Here is an 18,273-nt window from a genome sequence, read left to right on the forward strand (position 1 = left end):
TGATGTGTGTTTGGGCAATGCACAAGGTTGCACCCAATTCTTCACAGTCTCCTACAAAAAGGCAAGTTACCGCTGCACTCATTATATTGCAAGGAAAGGTAAGCAGCTCTCTCCCCTCAATAGCTATGACACCAAATGGGCCAAGGGAAATGAAAGCATTACTTTCTCTGCCTTCTTCCATGTACTCAGTTGCTCTAAGGCTAGGTCTGGTGCATAAACATTGCTCTGTTTTCATTAAATTAAGGACCTTTTTGAGGCACGTTTTTAATTTTTTGCAGCAGTGCAGTTTTGTAAAACTTTATTGTATTTTTTCTTTTCCTTCACTGTAAATTTAGGAAAAAAGTTTAAAAATGCAAAGCTCAGATTTCAGGGTTCAAAGCTGTTTTTCAAGGTATAGCAGTTGGAAGATAAAAACTTTGCTCTCCGATATAGGTTAAAACAAAGACTTTTTTGTTTGCAGACTGCTTGATGTAAGCTCAGCTGAACATACCATTAATCATCAACTGAACTATAACTGCATACAGATGCTAACAAATATTCTTGTCTCAAGCAGAACATTAAAAATTATTAAGAACATAATTACACAATTAAAGTTTTCTGCTCGTCTGAATTTAACAACAAAAATAAAACTCCTTTAAACATCAGAAATAGATTCTTAGTATCAGAGCGATTAGATTATCATGGAATATAATTATAGTTACTTCCTCATCTACCCAAGCAGAAAACAGAGACCTCTGCTTTGCTTGCACGTTTGTAAAACAGACCTTAAGACAGCAGTGGATAAAACCAGTAGCTTTGCTGAACCTATATGAACTTTTACACCAACTGATTTCTTCTTTGGGTTTCTCAGAATCAATTTAGTTAAGTCAAAAATCACTTAACTAAATAAAACTCAAGACAAAGCTTTCTCAGGATGTCCTATATATTAAAATCACTATCTGAAACAAATTAAAAAGTGAGGACTAATGCAGATAATGCATTCGGTTCACAAATCCATATGTCTGTAGACACAGGAACACAAAGTGGTCCCTGCAGAGAGCAACAGAGCTAAAGCAGGGTGAGACCATTGCCCTGTATCACTCCTCCGGCGCTACAACTCCCCAGAACAGCCTAATGCACACAGGCAAGTGTGCAAGGAAGTGAAGGGAAAAGAATGTTTCATGAAACCTCAGGTTCACCTTAGTGATCTTAAAAAGAAAAGAACACACTCAAAAACATCCTCCTCCCTCAAGCAAAACTTAAACTTTTCAACTTGTTCTCACAAATTAGCTGAGATACTATGAGTACTATGTAAGTATTAAAAACAACTAAGATCTCAAAGACTCCTCTGGGTGTTGGCATCTAAATGAACACTAAATGCAAATATCTGGAAGCTTTCACCTGTAGACTGACATCCTTTACTGTGGTTGGACATTGTACTACAACATAAAATATTACAAGGTACCAGTAAGTTTGGCACTCAACACATTGTTTCATACAATGGGTTGGAGGGGACCATAGAGATCATCTAGTTCCAAGCCCCCTGCCATGGAGGAACTTCTTTACCCCAAGGGTGGCAGAGCACTGGAACAGGCTGCCCAGAGAGGTGGTGAAGTCTCCTTCTCCGGAGACGTTCAAAGCCCACCTGGACACGTTCCTGTGCAACCTGCTCTAAGATGACCCTGCTCTGGCAGGGGGGTTGGACTAGATGATCTCCAGAGGTCCCTTCCAACCCTATGATTCTATGGGCAGGGACACCTCCCACTAGACCAGGCTGCTCAAAGCCTTGAACACTTCCAGGGATGGGGCATCCACAACTTCTCTGAGCAACCTGTTCTAGTGTCTCACCACCCTCACAGTAACAAATTTCTTCCTAATGTCTAATCTACATCTACCCTCTTTCAGTTTAAAACCATTACCCCTTGTCCTATTGCTACACTCCCTGATAAGGAGTCCCTCCCCATCTTTCCCGCAGGCCCCCTCTTTAACTACTGTAAGACCAATATAAGGTCTCCCCGGAGCCTTCTCTTCTCCAGGCAGAACAACCCCAACCCTCTCACAGCCTGTCTTCATAGAGACGGTGCTCCAGCCCTCAGATCATCCTCATGGCCCTCCTCTGGACCCACTCCAACAAGTCCGTGTCCTTCTTATGTTGGGGGCCCCAGAGCTGGATGCAGTACTCCAGGTGGGGTCTCACCAGAGCAGACTAGAGGGGCAGAATCACCTCCCTCGACCTGCTGGCCACACTTCTTTTGATGCAGCTGGCTTTCTGGGCTGTGAGCACACATTGCCGGCTCATCAACCAACACCCCCAAGTCCTTCTCCTCAGGGTTCCTCTCAGTTCAATTCTACACCTGATCTGTATGTGTGCTTGGGATTGCCCCAACAAGGTTTCAGAACCTTGATCTCAATTACCCCAACAATGCATAAGGGCAGAATTTTTTTGCAGAGCAAAAGGGAAGTAGTCACTGGACAAGGTCCAGAGAAGGGACACAAAGACAATCAAAGGACAGGGAAGCCTGCCATATGAGGAAAGGCTGAGATAACTATGTTTTTTCAGCCTTGGGAAAAGAAGGCTTAGAGGAGACCTCATCACCATGTTCCAGTATTTAAAAGCGTGGCTACAAAGAAGGTGGAGACTCCCTTTTTACAGGGAATCACATGGAAAAGAAAGCATAATGGGTACAAGTTGCTCCTCGGGAGATTACAATTGGACAGAAGAGGAAAATTTTTCGCAAGGAGAATAATCACCCATTGGAATAATCTCCCCAGGGAAGTGGTGGATTCCCCAATATCGGACACTTTAAAATTCAGCTGGACAGGGTGCTGGGCCATCTTGTCTAGACCCTGCTTTTGCCAGAAAGGTTGGACCAGAAGATCCTTGAGGTCCCTTCCAACTTGGTATTCTATGATTCTATTATACTTTCTTTTTTTTTAACCATCTTTTCAACTCCTGGCAGATAACAGGTAAGAAAATAGCGAAGTAATGTGCAGATTTGATATCAAGGTAACTAAAGTGCATTCATGTTTTAAACTAATACCAAAAGGAGAGAAATGAAGACTTCTGTCATGTTCATTTTTCTATACCTCTTAAAATTTCAAGTACTGTAACCAGTGAAATTATTGTCATCATGTCCACTCTCATATTTACACTGTATTGTTTTACTGAAAATGGTGAAGTCATACAATGAATGAATAGCTTTACAAGCCTCAGAAGATGGGTTTAGAAATGATTCATTGCCAAACTTTGTACATACCTATGTATTATGATATTATATTGTCATTTTTGTATCAGACCTTTGTTTATGACATAATGATACAAAGGCAGATAAACTTTACATTATTTACCTTCAAACACACCAAGCACTTGTGCTACTGGTCAGTAAACCACCCAGCTCCTATCTTAAATGTGGCTGCACAGCAAAGTTAATTCCAAGTTAATGAGCTAATCCTGAAGAGTGAATCACAGTATGATACAAACTAATTATGAAGTTGAGATTGATACAGGTGTCCCAAAAAGGGAAAGCTCCAGGTTTGTCTGTTGAATAGACTACAGAATCGAGTCAAAGAAACTGAAATCACAGGCCTGGAAATGAAGAATTTCCAAGTGAATTTTTCTGACGTATACTTCAATATTTTCCTTGTCACAAAACTTAAAAGAGAGAATGTAACACTTTTTTATTAAATAAAAACTCCATGGAGATATTTAACTTAGTATTAACCTTAAAAATAGACCCCAAAAAATGAAGACAGGAACTCTTATGATCACAAAATTGGAGACTCATTTCACTGGAAAACTATTACAGATTTCACACACAGAATTCAGTAAATTATTTATGAGATCCTGATTTTTTGAAATAGATCTCTAGTTCATCCACTGGGATTTGTATGACAATGTAGCACAGAAAATAAAGCTAGAGAATTGGAAATTTACACTTGGAAGGCCTGGGCTCAAATAATTTATTCTCTCCTCTTTCTCCTGCACTGTATTTTTTTTCCTTTATTAAATAAACCAAACAAATAGCTAAACACCACTGTTCACATACCATAAACTTTCAGCATTAAACATCCTAACCTACAGCCAAAACAGGCCCTTGGATGGGTGATTTAAAGAACAGTCAGGCTCACATTGAAAGCTTCAAGCTTGCTGCAAAAGTTCATATTCTATTAGCAGAATATAAAACTGAAAGACAGGAATCTTTACAGAGTTACAAAAGACTATTTATGCCTTACTTTTCACTAGGCTTACACAATTCTGGAGAACACATATCATTTACTTTCAAGGTCTAACACAGATACTTTGAATCGGTATTCAAATCACCTACTTTGCTCCTGCAGAACTCAGATTCCTGCTTGGGTCTGCTCATGTAGAGTTAACTGTCAGAATACCACCTGTTGACTGCAATAGGAGTGCTCAGCATAAGCCCCACAAAATTGAGGTATCATTCTGCCTTTATAAATATAGCTTGAGTGTACTTTACACAATGAATACAACGTGCATATCCTTACTGTCATGATAGTTCCTTCTCAGTTTTGCACTGTGTAGTCTTGAGTTGTTTGCTTTATCTTAAAATGCTTTTACTGTCACCTAACTGTATTTCTGATATCACTGTACTGTACTCAAGTTTAATTTGAGCAACAGTAGTCTTCCCATCTTCAAAACCTTCTCCAGAGTACATACAATAATGACTTTAAAATAACATGATTAAACCAAGAATCTACCCTATTTTTTCTTCAACGTGGTCAGGCAGCTCTTGCATTTTTGTGTTTGACTGGAGCAGACACTTCTTTCTTCATTCATGTAATATACGAGCCATGCCAATTTGCAACAAATAATAAATAGAAAACAAACTTAATACAGATTAATATAACAAGGGTGCTTCTCATAGCATCAAAAATACCTGTCTGTAAGGACATACAGAATTTTCTTTTCTCAGATATTTCAGTTGTTTTAAAAATAATTAACCAGGCACTGAAACTCTGAAGTGGAAAAATTATAATCACTTACCCCAATGTTAAATGTGCCATTGAAATAGTCCAAATTTGCTTGAATGAACCAAATGTTGTTTAAACCTAGTTCATCACTTCTGTCTTTAGCACGCATCAGAGACAACTCCTTATTTTCTATGAGGACCACCTAGATTTCATACATAGCAGAAAGTAAGGCAAAATAATATTGAGAAATCAAAGTATAACATTACCAACAAGCACAAAACTTAGTAGTTTAGTTGAGAAAACCTCTAAAATACTTGTGGCAGAGCCTGAGATCTCCAAAAAATAATTAGCAGGAAACCCAACAACAATGGAAGGTATTTAATACTTGCCACTATCAATCAGCTTGCAAATATTTCATATTTTCCTGTAACTTCTATTTACTCAGGCAAGCACTGCACACAGTTGGGATTATGCTAAAAATTTGCACGTTTCAAATCTAAGTCCCCTGCTGAGACAACTGTGTCTTCACATTTATTCTCCCTCCATACACATCTTTTTGAGATGCTTATCACAGACCAAAAGCTCATACTGTCTGGACTTTTTATTTAGAAATTACCTGACATGACGGCATCATGTGAGCAAGAACAATTCCAACGTGGCCCTGTGAAAACAAAAACAAACAACAAAATCTGAGTCAGTTTTCAGTGTTCCCTGTTGTTGACCTATTACATGACCCCTACCCAGTGACAGAACCTTTGAAAGCAGATAAAATTTCAGCATTTGTACTTTTGCCTTACTTCGTGGCAGCAACCACCTAGAACTGCAAAGAGGAAAGTGGAAAGAAAATGCATCATGGAAACAAAAATATACATTACCCCTCCACTGCAAAAATCCACAATCACATCTCCAGGCTTAGCAAGCTTTGTCACCGCTGCTACCAAATTATTCAATTGCTGCTGCTTCCTCAGAGCCCGGTCTCTAGACATCTTTCCTGGGGATGACAGAAAAAATGCTTAAGTAGTTATCGGCAGTTCTCAACATTGATGGTAACAGCAAAGCATTGCAAATGAAATTTATGGCTGAGACTAAAAACTGGCTGGAACACTTGGGCATCGAATCCCCTTTGAGCTAAACTCACAAGTATTTGGTAGAGCTTTCCCTAAAACTTTTGCATATTTAAAAATTCACTTTCCACTTGTTGCTGTTAATGTATCCTTCGGAATAGAATCATATAAACTTAATATACGGTAATCAAATCCAGCTTCCTGGATATTACAAAAGCAATTCAATTATCATCATCATCAATTGCATTTATTATACAGTTTATTGTTTAAATCACTATTCTGAAAATGTATTACTTTGTATATATTTTGTTATATTTTACTGTAGATAACATTCAACTTTACAAATAATCCATCAAATTCAACAAACTTGTCAGATAAAATTATAACTACATTGCTCTGGGTAGTATGAGAAAAAAAAATCACTTTTCAAGACATTACATTCTATACTGTCAGGGCAAAGAAAAGAGAAAAACTTTCAGTTTTTTTCACTTTTTTCACTTTTCAGAAGGCAGAGGAAGTAGTGCAGAGTTCATTCTGCACAGTTATTGCACTGACGGTCATTTAAAAAAAACAGAGTAATGACGTTTTTAAAAAATATTCCTAGGTGGCTAAACTGCATGGTGACATATTAAAATGTGTACTATTTCTTAATGGAAATTAAGAGACGGAACACAACCTCCTCACTTCTTATCAGCTTTGTAAGTATAAAATAGTACGTTTTATAAAAATAAAACCACTGTTACACATCAAACATTTTTTACACTTTGTGAAAGTTAACACAAAGAAGAGACCCAGAAAATAAAGCTTTCTAATGACAAAAATGTATACAAGGACTGTGGATACGCAACTTTTACCACATCATGTAAAAATACAAATACATTTTAAGAAATCATCCCTCTCATGTGTGTAGAAAAACCTTTTATGAAAAACTATACTTGGAAACCCTAACTCCTTGCATGCCAAATATCTATGTGAACTGCTCCATAGCTCATCTCTAATTTTCATGCTTCCATTTGATAAACTAATGTTCAAATTCTCAACGCCTACAGTTCCACCTGAAGCCAATGGGAGATGCAGGCATTCCCACATGTGCAAAATCCAGTGCTGTCATGGTGTTTGAGCTAGAAATTCAGCTTGTGAGGTCAAACATATAATTTGTTAGGTAGACAGGTATTGTGATATTACTACCTAGAAAATCCTATATCTAAAAACCACACAAGTACATCCTCTGTGTCTATGTATGTGTATGCACACACATGCACACACAATCACAAAGGATTGTTTGAGTTTTAAAAAGTAGCTGTTGTCCTGCACATACCTTTAATCTAACGGAGGTTACCTAAGTAACAAATAAAAAGAGTCAAGAAATCTAATTTATATTTGTCTGCTATATCCCACACACCTGAAATACAGCTGTGGCAAGAGGGGCACAATTCACAGGGACTTTTATCTTCATAATACAGGCTACTGCTTGGATTTATTTTCATCAATCAACACATCTTATTGTTTTTGTTTCAATTATTTCAATTCTACCTGATAAAGTACTTAATAAAATAGATGTTGCTCCAAAAAAATGACCAGATTCCTTTCCCTTTTATGGAGGCAGCAAGAAACTGAGTCACGTTTGAATTCTTTCATCTGATAAGCAAATGAGCAGCCAAGCAAGTCCAGGCTTCCCAACACATACAGCTTCCTTAGAAGCCCACTAGAAGCTGTCCACACACAATACCTACATCTGACTATGATTACACAGCCGTAAGAGGTAAAACTGAGCCTGCTTTAAACAACCCAGTTTGGACACGGACAGCTCTGCGTTTAGGGCAAGCTAGCCTTCCAAAAACCTATTCAGCTCCTATCTGACTAAAACCCAAGCTACCAGCTTAAAATCAGCTCGGCTTATCTCTATAAAGTGCAGGCACACTTCTAACTGTGGTATAAGCTGCCTCCTGTGATATTGCAGGTCCAGAACTAGTGGACAGCAGCAGGAGGCACAAATAGCAAGAAGGAAGCAGGGACATAACTCCTGATCAGTACTGGATAACATTTCAGGTTCAGCTAAAAAACAGAAAAACGGGCTTTGCAAAAGCATGATGAAAGCACAGAGTTTTTTGTTTGACAGGATTCAGTATGGACTCGCCTTTTTAACCTCCTCAAGACAGTCAAAGCACACAAAACCCCTTAGTTAGAAATACACTGTGAGGATAAAAGGTCAGCTCTGTTCTCCAAAATGGGTTTGAACACAACAAAATTTGCCTCCTAAACTTTGGTGGCTTTATTTATACTGTAACTCATTTTTAACAGGGGTTGCTTCTCTGCAAGCTCTCTTGGTGGAAAGCCCTAAGAATTCAAGGCTTCCTGAGCTTAAGTAACTGCCACAATTAATTTAATGGGATTTGTTGTAAATGCTTTTTTCCCTGGTAACTATTGTATCACTCTCTTATATCCGCTTTCAACTTCAATCGTCGTAATTATGAGAGGGACCAGGCAAACAATTTTGTTTCCAACTCCTGTCTCTCAACAGGCAATAGCACAAATGTCCTGAGCCTTTTTCCTGCACAATACTGAAGGAGAGACCACACCTGTCAAGCCACAAACAGCACAAAAATCCATGCATGCAAATGCTCTTACATCCCTTTCCAACTTCTCTGCTCTTATTCCCCAACCCTAAGGTTTTCCCAAGAGGTCTGGGATTTATTATTATCAAGTGCAACTCCTGAACAATGCCATCAAATTTTCATACTGTGCAAAGTCAGCAAATAGATCCTAAAGTCATTAAAAATCAAAAAGTAAAATGATAACAGGTTTTGTCAGCAACGAGAGATCCACTACTTAGTACTTGGTTAGTCAACTTCCTGAGTATTAAATTAATAAGAAATACTTTTTAAAAAATACTAGCCTATAGCCTTTAAAAACTCCCTAAAAATTAACTCTTCATGGTTACCAACAAAGTTTCATCTTCCCTTACTGTACGGACAATAAATAACAACTAATAATAATTAATAATAATAATAATTTCTTTACAATGAGGGTGGTGAAACACTGGCACAGGTTGCCCAGAGAGGTGGTGGAGGCCCCATCCCTGGAGACATTCAGGGCCAGGCTTGATGATGAGGCTCTGAGCAACCCGAACTAGTTGACGATGTCCGTGCTTACTGCAGGGGGTTGGACTACATGACCTTTAAAGGTCCCTTCCAACCCAACACATTCTGTGATTCTATACATTCCCTTGAGAGATGGAGAAAACCAAGCTTGAATCAATAGGTCTTTCGTCTGTTCTACTTCTATATTTTGAGCTCAGTAGCTAGAATTACGGAAACACAACGAGCCGTGATGTAGCCCATAGAGAATGTTAGTTAGCACAGCTGGGCACAGTAGTCCTTCATTACAGCAAATAGGCAATAGATTCAACTAAAACTTCTGCATCTAAAACCACTACTGCTCACTTTGCGTTTCTCAAGCCCTGTGATGGTAAACAATGCTAATTGTTGTCTTCAAGAACAATAAGAGAGGAGGTAGCTTCAAATTTAGCCCTACAAGGCAAAACCTTGAAGAATGTAACCTTTTCCTACAATACACTGAAAAGGTCACCACAAAATGCTTTGCTCCTTTCCTAAGAACCCAACTGACAGATTGCCATACACTCTCAGAAACATTTTCATTTTAATTAATGGTCACAACAAAAATATTTTATTTAGCTTCATGAATCTAACATTACTGTTAATTCAGCCCTTGTCAAGCAGAGCTCTGTGGCACTTAGAGGTCTTTCATTTTGGCACAAAGAAATGTAACTTTTCAGGAGGCAAAAAGCCCTTTATTTTTATATTGCCTTTTGTCAGTGTTCAAGTTCATATAATCCTTCATTCCTCAAATCATACTTCCATATTTCTCAAGTTAAACTTGAAAAGGGATTAAAGTTTCCTTAAATAAGCAAAACCAAAATACCATCTCTAAGACTTTAACCCTATTTAACTTTGAAGTCGTAACAGTCACAACACAATACAACAGAACACACAACTACCAAAACTTAAATATAACACACGATACCTGCATTGTCCTATTCCAGAAGGAATATTTTATGGCAGAATTGCATACTTCTATTGTTTTAGCGCAAATATCTTATTATTAGGTTTTCCATAAGCCTCATCTAAGTAATTCAAATGATAATGTGAGTCTGCTTTTCATGGAAATTTAGGTAGAGAATATTTTTTGCTATATTGATTTAATCTTAGTATAGCAAAAAGGCTCAGTGACTATAAAGCAAAAGCCAAAAGAGATAGTTTTATTATTTTATACTAAGCTGAACACATTTTTCTGAAATCAATGTGTTTTTTCCCCCTTGTAGTTCCTTATAATTCAGCATATTCTAATTATTTCTTAATACTCAGCTCATATTTCCTTCTCTTTGATGATGTTAACTCCTGCTACACTATTTTTGATATCTGTTGGGCCATGGGGGGGTTCTTTGTTTCTTTGTTTTGGGGGTGGTTGTTGTGGTTTTGCACTATAGATGTCTTTTTAAATATAGTATTTGTCAGATTAATATAGCTGTACAGTGGTTCCCATGCAACTGCTAGAAAAAGCATAATTCAAACAGATGAAGGATGCCAGCTCAGCTGACATTTATTTACAAAGAAATGTTCTTACTAATCAGAAATAATAATACTACCTTCTTGTAAAGAACTCTGCCAAATCTTGCAGTAAATACCATTAGCAAGGACAGTAACTTTGCTATGGCCCAGTGGTCACCTTGGTTACTTGAACAATATTCTTCTTTGACTTTAGCTGCTTTAATCACTCTGTGTGGGCCCATGCTGAAAGCTGAACATCTGCCTTCCCCTTCTCCAGCCTGGGGCCACCTTCCAGCTGCCCCCTTTCACTGCACTGACCTGTCTCTCTTCCCCTCCTATCCAAGAAGGGAACTGTTAGCTTTCAGCCACTTCTGTTTCCTACTCTTATTCCATGACCAAACCAGAGGAGAGAGCAGTAGCAGGAGATGGGCCAGCCAGTCTCAGTATCATCTACAAGTACGGCATGGTAAAGACCCAGCTGAATCGCAGTCTGAAATACACACTGCATCAAACAGCAAACTTACCCAAAAGGTATGTGAGAGGCAAGCGTATCTCAGTCCTCCTCTCCCTCTCACCCCACTTTCATAACAAAGGAAGGAGGCAACTTTGATCAGGTAAATAGATGATTATCTTTTTTGAGCAGTACTTAAATTCAATACAGCAAATGCTGTGTTTGTGGTTTTCACACTTGGGTATAACTCAAAGTGGGGGACCCAGAAAAGAAAGTGGGGCCGTTGAGAGAGAAGTCTGACCACATCCTGTATCGGGACTGGAAATTCCCACTGGTTTAATTTCAAAAGTAACTGAGTTGTGTCAAATTAAAAAAAAAAATCTAGTTCCAATTGTATAAATATTTCATTACTTCTGCGTCAGAATTTTAATGCATTAATCGTATAATGAAATATCTTACTTTATCACAGACATAAGCAAAACAGAGCAAGTGAGTAATAAAGACCAGCAACATTAGCTGATAAACTGTGCTGTTATTACTGTTCTCTACACCTCACCTCATCCACTTTTTAAGCTCTCTCTCCATTCACTCTTGGAGAACAAAAGTAAGAGCTAAAGATTCAGGGAAAACACTGTTTTTAGATCAGGTTGCCATGAAGAAAACCTCATTTTCCTATTTTTACTGTTAACATTTTATAAAATAATTTGGATTATAATATGCCTGTCTGAAGCAGACAGAAAGACATCCTGCTGCCCAGAGTGTATTTGTATGAATAGAAGTAATCAGCAGCCACATTTATGTGAACAGTTCAGGGGAAGGCACACCACCCCCACCCCCCCGAGTGGATGTTTATCAAAACATATTCTGGAACTATGAGGTTTGGAAACACTCCAGGTGCCTTTACTCGTTGGTAAAAGTGCACATAAATGCTTACTTTTTAAAAGAGGTAAAAGGTACATACACCAATTCTACAGTTTCATGTATTTCTAAAAGTAGCCAACCCTATCAAATGAAGAAAATTGCTATTAAGTTGTCTTGGCATAGAGTCTATTTACCCTTTCCTATCAGATCACTGGATATTTTCATTGTTTGTTTGTGCCTCATCACAACAATAATCAGATTTTCAGGAAAGTTGTGTTGGTTTACGTTAGTTTGCTTTTTAACTAACCTCTAAGGAGGCTGTAACTAACAAATGGGTTGACAAAAGCCAACATTTGTTGCCCGGAGCCTCATTACAGCGAAGAATACACAGCTGCTCTGCAGTTCAGAATGCATCGGACTCCATTCTGCAAAGACTGGACTTTGCGCACTTGAATGTTTCTGGCAAGTCAAAGACAACTAACAGCATTCATGAAATTACTAATGTGCACACATATGAAATAACAGCCTTAGCATTTTGGGGGGGTGGGAGAGAGAAAAAAAACCAACACAAACATATAAACTATATACTATTATATAAACTATAAACTAGCATTCTGTATAGCATGCACTTTCAGTCAACAGATAAGCCCAGGAAAGAAATCCTCAGAGCGTGTATTATTTTTTACTATATAAAGGCTTTTGTGATCAAATGCGGTGATATTTTAGCTACAGTCAAGGGAGTAGGAGAAGAGAATGCTACAATGCATGGTTTAAAATCTATAGATATAGGGCAATAATAAAAAGGACAGGAAAGACAACTGAACTCCACGAGCACATTTTATTGTCTTTTTTAAATAGGAGTCCCTCCTGATCCTACTAAACAATCTGCTACTTATTAAGGCAAGCTTTGCAAACTAGCTTTATTACTTCAGGCATAAAAAACCCCAAACCTTCATCTCACATACACTGCTTTGGTGTAGTCTAAAAAGGTCAAACAGCTATGAAAACTGACCTTTGACAACCTAAGCAGGAATCTGGCCTGCTTCCCTTTTTTGTATTAGAGGATTTTAAGCAAAAAATGATTAAGTCATCTTTAAAAAAGATCAACAAAAGCCAGTAAAAAGCAATGAAAATTAATGCTGGGCTCCCCCTGAATGTAACTACGTTCTACTTCTAAAAGTTTTTGGGTTTTTTTTTCCAATTGCTCATCTTCAAAACCCATCTTCTGAATATTCAACAAAAAGCAATCCAGACACAAACAGCTAACATCATTTTCACACATCTAATCTAGTATTTACACTATTTTTAAGGTTTTTTGTACTAGATTATGAAGCCTCTATAAGTACTCAAAATTAATGAGTGTTATCCACACTAGCATGTACTTGTTAGAGCCATGCTCACCTAAGTTTTTCACATTATAATATTGACAACAGCAATCTTTAGAAAAATCATGTACCAGCACCTCTCACAAAACACTACATCAGTACCAAAATTCTGAGCTATTACACATTTAAACTAACTGACAATGTCTGTTCGTCCTTCTTTTCACTCTGAAGCCTTTGAGATTCATATTTTCAAGCTATTTTTCCAGAATCCCAAAGATTAGGGAATTGCTTTGTTTTAAAATGAAAGCAGGCAATATTATACGATCATGGGATTTCAAGGAAGATATCAAACGCTGTGTCATGACAGAACTGTGAGGAAAAAAAAAAAAAACCACACATCGCATTTACCCTTCTTTTTCTCATTTATTCATATGCTGCCTCTCTCGCACTCCTCTCTCTTTTTTTCTTCACCTTTCTCCCTTATCTTTATTTCTTTAGGGTCAAGATGCCATAAAGAAGTCAACGTGTTCAGAACTCATGAGCAGCTGCAGGACCTCATAACTTACCCTACTGGACTACATGACCACCTGAGGTCCCTTCCAACCTAAATTATCTTATGAGTCTACAAATGGATATGTTACAGGTACTAAGAGTGCTAAATGTCTTGCTCAAAGAGCAGGTGTCAGAGCAAACACAGTACAGCAGAGAGATTTGTAACAGCTTTACAGCAGCGGTGTTTCTTTAAATTTACATCTTCTGTCCTCACTTTACCTCCTCTGTTGCTTTTTGCCTTTATCTTCCACTCCTTATGTGCCCAAACCCATCTATCACTTACAGCAGAACATCTGATTAAGATGTGAGGAGGAAAGCACATCAATACAAACCTTAAACAGTGAAAGACAATAAAACTTTTGGGGAAGAATAAAGGAAAGGGAAAAGCAACTTCTGCTGCGCTAAATATGGAAAAAGGTCTCCAACCCCAAAAGGTGCGCTGTTTTACCTATCTACAATATTATACCAAATTTCAGCAACATCCAGGCTTGTGAGGTAGGGGCTGCTCACTTTCTGCAAAATTTCTTCAGATGAAGATGTCACTGCCTGACAATGAAATAAGAATCAAATGGTTTCTTTACCTTTCACAAGCCTAATATACTGATTGACAGCTACTGTGCTGCTGAGAAAGGGGAACAGCGAATTCCTGCTGCATTCAGTGCTCACCAGGAGCTAGGAGTGGTTGTCTCTTGCAGAAACAGGAGAGCTCGTTCCCCAGCAGGAACCAGAGATGGGCCCCTGCCGAGGTCCAAACAAGGCCAGAAGCCCTCGTCATTCACGCTGACAGCTGTTCAGCAGGATCTTGTCTCCAGGGGACCAATTCTCAGTAGTTAAGAGGCCACCTATTCACAGTGCCTGCAGGAACATAGCAGATTTCCCTTTCTGAGCTCCTTATGCAGAGTACCTATAACTGATTGTTAAGGAAAAGGTAAGAGCTAAATGCCTCTGTAGAGTAAGGAGTAGGGAATCACAACTAGCTGAAGGAAAAATGGAAAGACACCTTCTGATATGCATCATCACATTAATTCCCACCACAGCCTTTAAATAAGCAAAAAAATTTTAAATATTAAGTATATTAATAATTTGGATGATTCTGTCTCTGATTTGCTTATCAGTAAGAGTGAGAGAGCCTGAACTAATAATTCAGAAACAGGAAAAGCTGGCTTAAAAGACAGACATGATTCATTTGGCCCTTATGTGTCAAGCAACTGAACAGCTGGCTGCTGGACAAACAGCAGTACTTTCTGCTTAACTTTACACCTCATGTCTGTTTACTGTACAAAGGTTAACGGCTGGAGGAAACCCTCCAAACCACTTACTCTGATGAAATCAAATTTCATCCTGCACTTCAGTCATTACAAAAATTAAATCTCACACTGCAAAAAGTTTGATGACCAATTCATAATTTATTGACATTTTAATATGCAAATAACCACATAATTTCACAACAGCTGGACACAACTTCCAAACAAAGTCCTTCTAGTTGCACATAGAAAGGTCAAGGTTACAGATTTCTATCTTGTCTGATCTACGCTGCAATTATCACAGCACTTTCAGCTTGATCCTGTATGAATCTCAAGTTTATGAAAATTTTAATCAAGTCAATCAATTTTACTGTATTAAATAAGGATCTCTGGTATCCATGTGGTTCATGTTAGTTAAAAGGGCTGAAAAAACATTCAAGAGTTCATAGGGAATATAGGAATTACCTGACTCCATCATAAGGTTTCAATTCAGTAATAGTAACGGCTTGACGACTTAACTGTTTTCCTTTCATTTCTTTTTTTTCTAATTAATTTTCTTAGCAAAGTTGGGGGCGGGGGGGCATCAAAATGAATTGCAGTTTAGACAGTAAACACAATTAATTCCTTCGAATACCTAGTTAACTGGGATGTTTTCTATACAGTTTTCAAGTGAGTCACCAGCTTTAGATAAGTGCTCTTTTAGTCTCTGATGCTGAAGGTCAGTATCTGTTTCTGCCAGGTTATCAGTCCACCGCTGTAAATGCTGATGATCAGCATTAATGTTTGTATAATGTATAGCCTCCAGAATTGCATTCTATAATAAATAAATTTTGTTATAAGTAGTACATATGACAGATTTTAAAAAAAGTTATTTTCAATTAGCATTTCTCTTTCCATAGTCTTTTCCCTCCTGTGCATTCTCATACTAAGAACACAAAATGAGTAAGCTACAAGCAGCCGAGATGGTAGTCCTTTCGCCGTAATTAAGTTCCTGTTACTGAATGCTAGCTGTGCAATTTTGCAGGTAACATACCACAGCCAAGTAGTCCTTCTGTATGTTTATGGTGCTCTGGGTAACCAATTTGGGTCAGAGCCAACAAGTATTTCAGCATTCTCAGCTTTGCCTTCGAGGAGCTCTGTAACTATGTAAAACCAGACCACTTGCTAAGAAACTTTAGCATTTACTATTATGAAAAAAACCACAGGTTTCATAATAAATGCATTCATAAAGATATTCCATTGGTAGACTATCCACTTTTAGAGCTGTAATAGATATGTTATCTATCCACGCTAACAGAATCAGGGCATTTTGCAAATTTTTCCTGTTCAAACAGCTCCTTTTCATTGCTGTCACTAACGCAAACCACCCATTCAAATCCCTCCAAATCAGGTAAATCACAAATTGACTATAATCAGCACAAGCGAATTATAATGCAGTGGAAGACAAGCCAATGAAATGAACAAAATAAATATCTATTTTTTTCCTTTTAATAAATAAAAAATAATGGTGTGATCATCTGGATCATACTTCATAGCAATAGTTGTCACGAACAAATGCTACTTTAGTGCACACATTATGACAGAAAGATTGTGAAGTTAAACAATCCTGTCATAAACAGAAATTTTTCATGATGGGTCAAAAATAAGCAACATGCAGACAATAACATTTTACATCAAGTTTATAAAAAGAAAATGTAATAAAATTTCAACACATTTTAGTGAGTTTCTGAAGGACTATGCATAAGGGGAAATGCCTCTCAAATAACACAGAAGTGCCGGCTTATGCTATACAGCACTTACAAATAAATACATTCCTAGGAGATTTTCAGAGCAAGTATAAAATATCAACTAGAGATAATCTGGATATATCAATTCAGAAAGATGCCTAAAGATAGAAAATATTTTAATTCTGGCTAATCCAATGTAAGATCACTTCAGAAACACTGCTGGAAAAGCTAATTGTGCCTACAGTTCTCCACTATAAACATAAACGACAAGACAGCAAAAGAGAGACACGAAAGCAAAATTCCTTACTGATACCATAAGGAATAAAAGTACTCAGGCTTGCATAGATTGTCACGGGTTAACTCGTTTTCCCGAAATCCAAAGTAGAGGCAAAAATTGAGTTTCCAAGACAATGGATATACACAATTGGCACTTACTGCCTTATCAATGGTTCTAATAACAAAAAGCTCCTTTTACTTGTGTCTTAAGCAGCTTTTGCTTTTTGTATTATTCCCACATAGTTTATGAAAGCAAATAGCCAGGAAAATCCATAAATCCCTTCAACCACTTTTGAAACAGAGACTGGGATTTAAATGGAAAAAAAAAAAGTTAATGAAACTGTGGGCATCAGCCCAGTACTGTACTTCAGTCTCCTAGACTTTACATGTAAAGAACATTAGGAAACAAAGACATGATTTCATTTGGTCCTTCCGTGGCAAGCAGCTCTGAACAGCTGGCTGCCGGACAAACAGCAGTACTTTCAGCTTAAGTTTACAGGTCACTTCTGTTTACTGCATAAATTATCAGCATACTTAAGGCCACCTAACTAAACAGTAAGGTCATCCATAAACTTATCTCCAGCATGACAACTCTGTATTAATTACTTTAGAGGAGGAAATGTACGATAGTGTCTTCCTGCTTTTTATGTCAACACTGAGTTCTTTGCAGAAGGGAAAACATCAGCACATTTCTCTCCCTCATCTCCCCAATATATTGTAAATACTTTATTATACTTCAACAAAATTAGACAAGCAGTTTTGAGGGGATGGAGAGAGACAAAAAAATTGGGTAGCATGGACTGAAGTAATTCAAGCAGTTTGCTGAGTTTCCATAAATATTTCAGAAATTGATCTGAAGCCAACAGAAATGAAAAATTATCAACTCTTTTCCAACAGAAATTAATCAGCTCAGTCAACTAAACAAAGACTCATGCTAAAGAAACATCTGCCTTCAGAAACTTAAGAAGAAAGTGTATCTCCTACTAATTGCCAGAAGGCAGTTCATCGAAACAGCTGCCTTAATGAAAAATACATGACTAAACAGATGAAAATAGTAAAAACATGACATAGTTCAAGAGTAGTATAGAACATAAACCTAAGATCTTTAAACAACAGGCAAATATTTGTAGGGCACTGTGTAGAAAATGGTCTCTGACACAAACCTTATATGCCAGCATAATGTCAAATAAGCCAAAAGCTGGAAAATGCACAAAGAAAACAGCACAACAAACAAATCATCACAGCAATGGTTTTTTGGATAAGACCTCTGGAATTATTCTGGTACAACCTT

The 18,273-nt window shown here is 37.7% G+C and overlaps 1 protein-coding gene across 3 annotated transcripts in view; it reads right to left on the reverse strand.

Annotated features, from left to right (window-relative positions):
* Nucleotides 1-18,273, reverse strand: part of GSTCD (glutathione S-transferase C-terminal domain containing) — a 72,893-nt gene that overhangs the window by 15,156 nt on the left and 39,464 nt on the right. For all 3 annotated transcript variants that reach the window (XM_063336870.1, XM_063336871.1, XM_063336872.1), the window contains 3 exons: nt 5,790-5,905; nt 5,531-5,575; nt 4,988-5,116 (listed from right to left, as the gene is read on the reverse strand). In XM_063336870.1, the coding sequence (XP_063192940.1) occupies nt 4,988-5,116; nt 5,531-5,575; nt 5,790-5,905 (290 nt within the window). The remainder of the gene's footprint in view (nt 1-4,987; nt 5,117-5,530; nt 5,576-5,789; nt 5,906-18,273) is intronic.

The sequence above is a fragment of the Chroicocephalus ridibundus genome, chromosome 5 (genome assembly GCF_963924245.1).
Source record: "Chroicocephalus ridibundus chromosome 5, bChrRid1.1, whole genome shotgun sequence".
Taxonomy (NCBI): domain Eukaryota; kingdom Metazoa; phylum Chordata; class Aves; order Charadriiformes; family Laridae; genus Chroicocephalus; species Chroicocephalus ridibundus.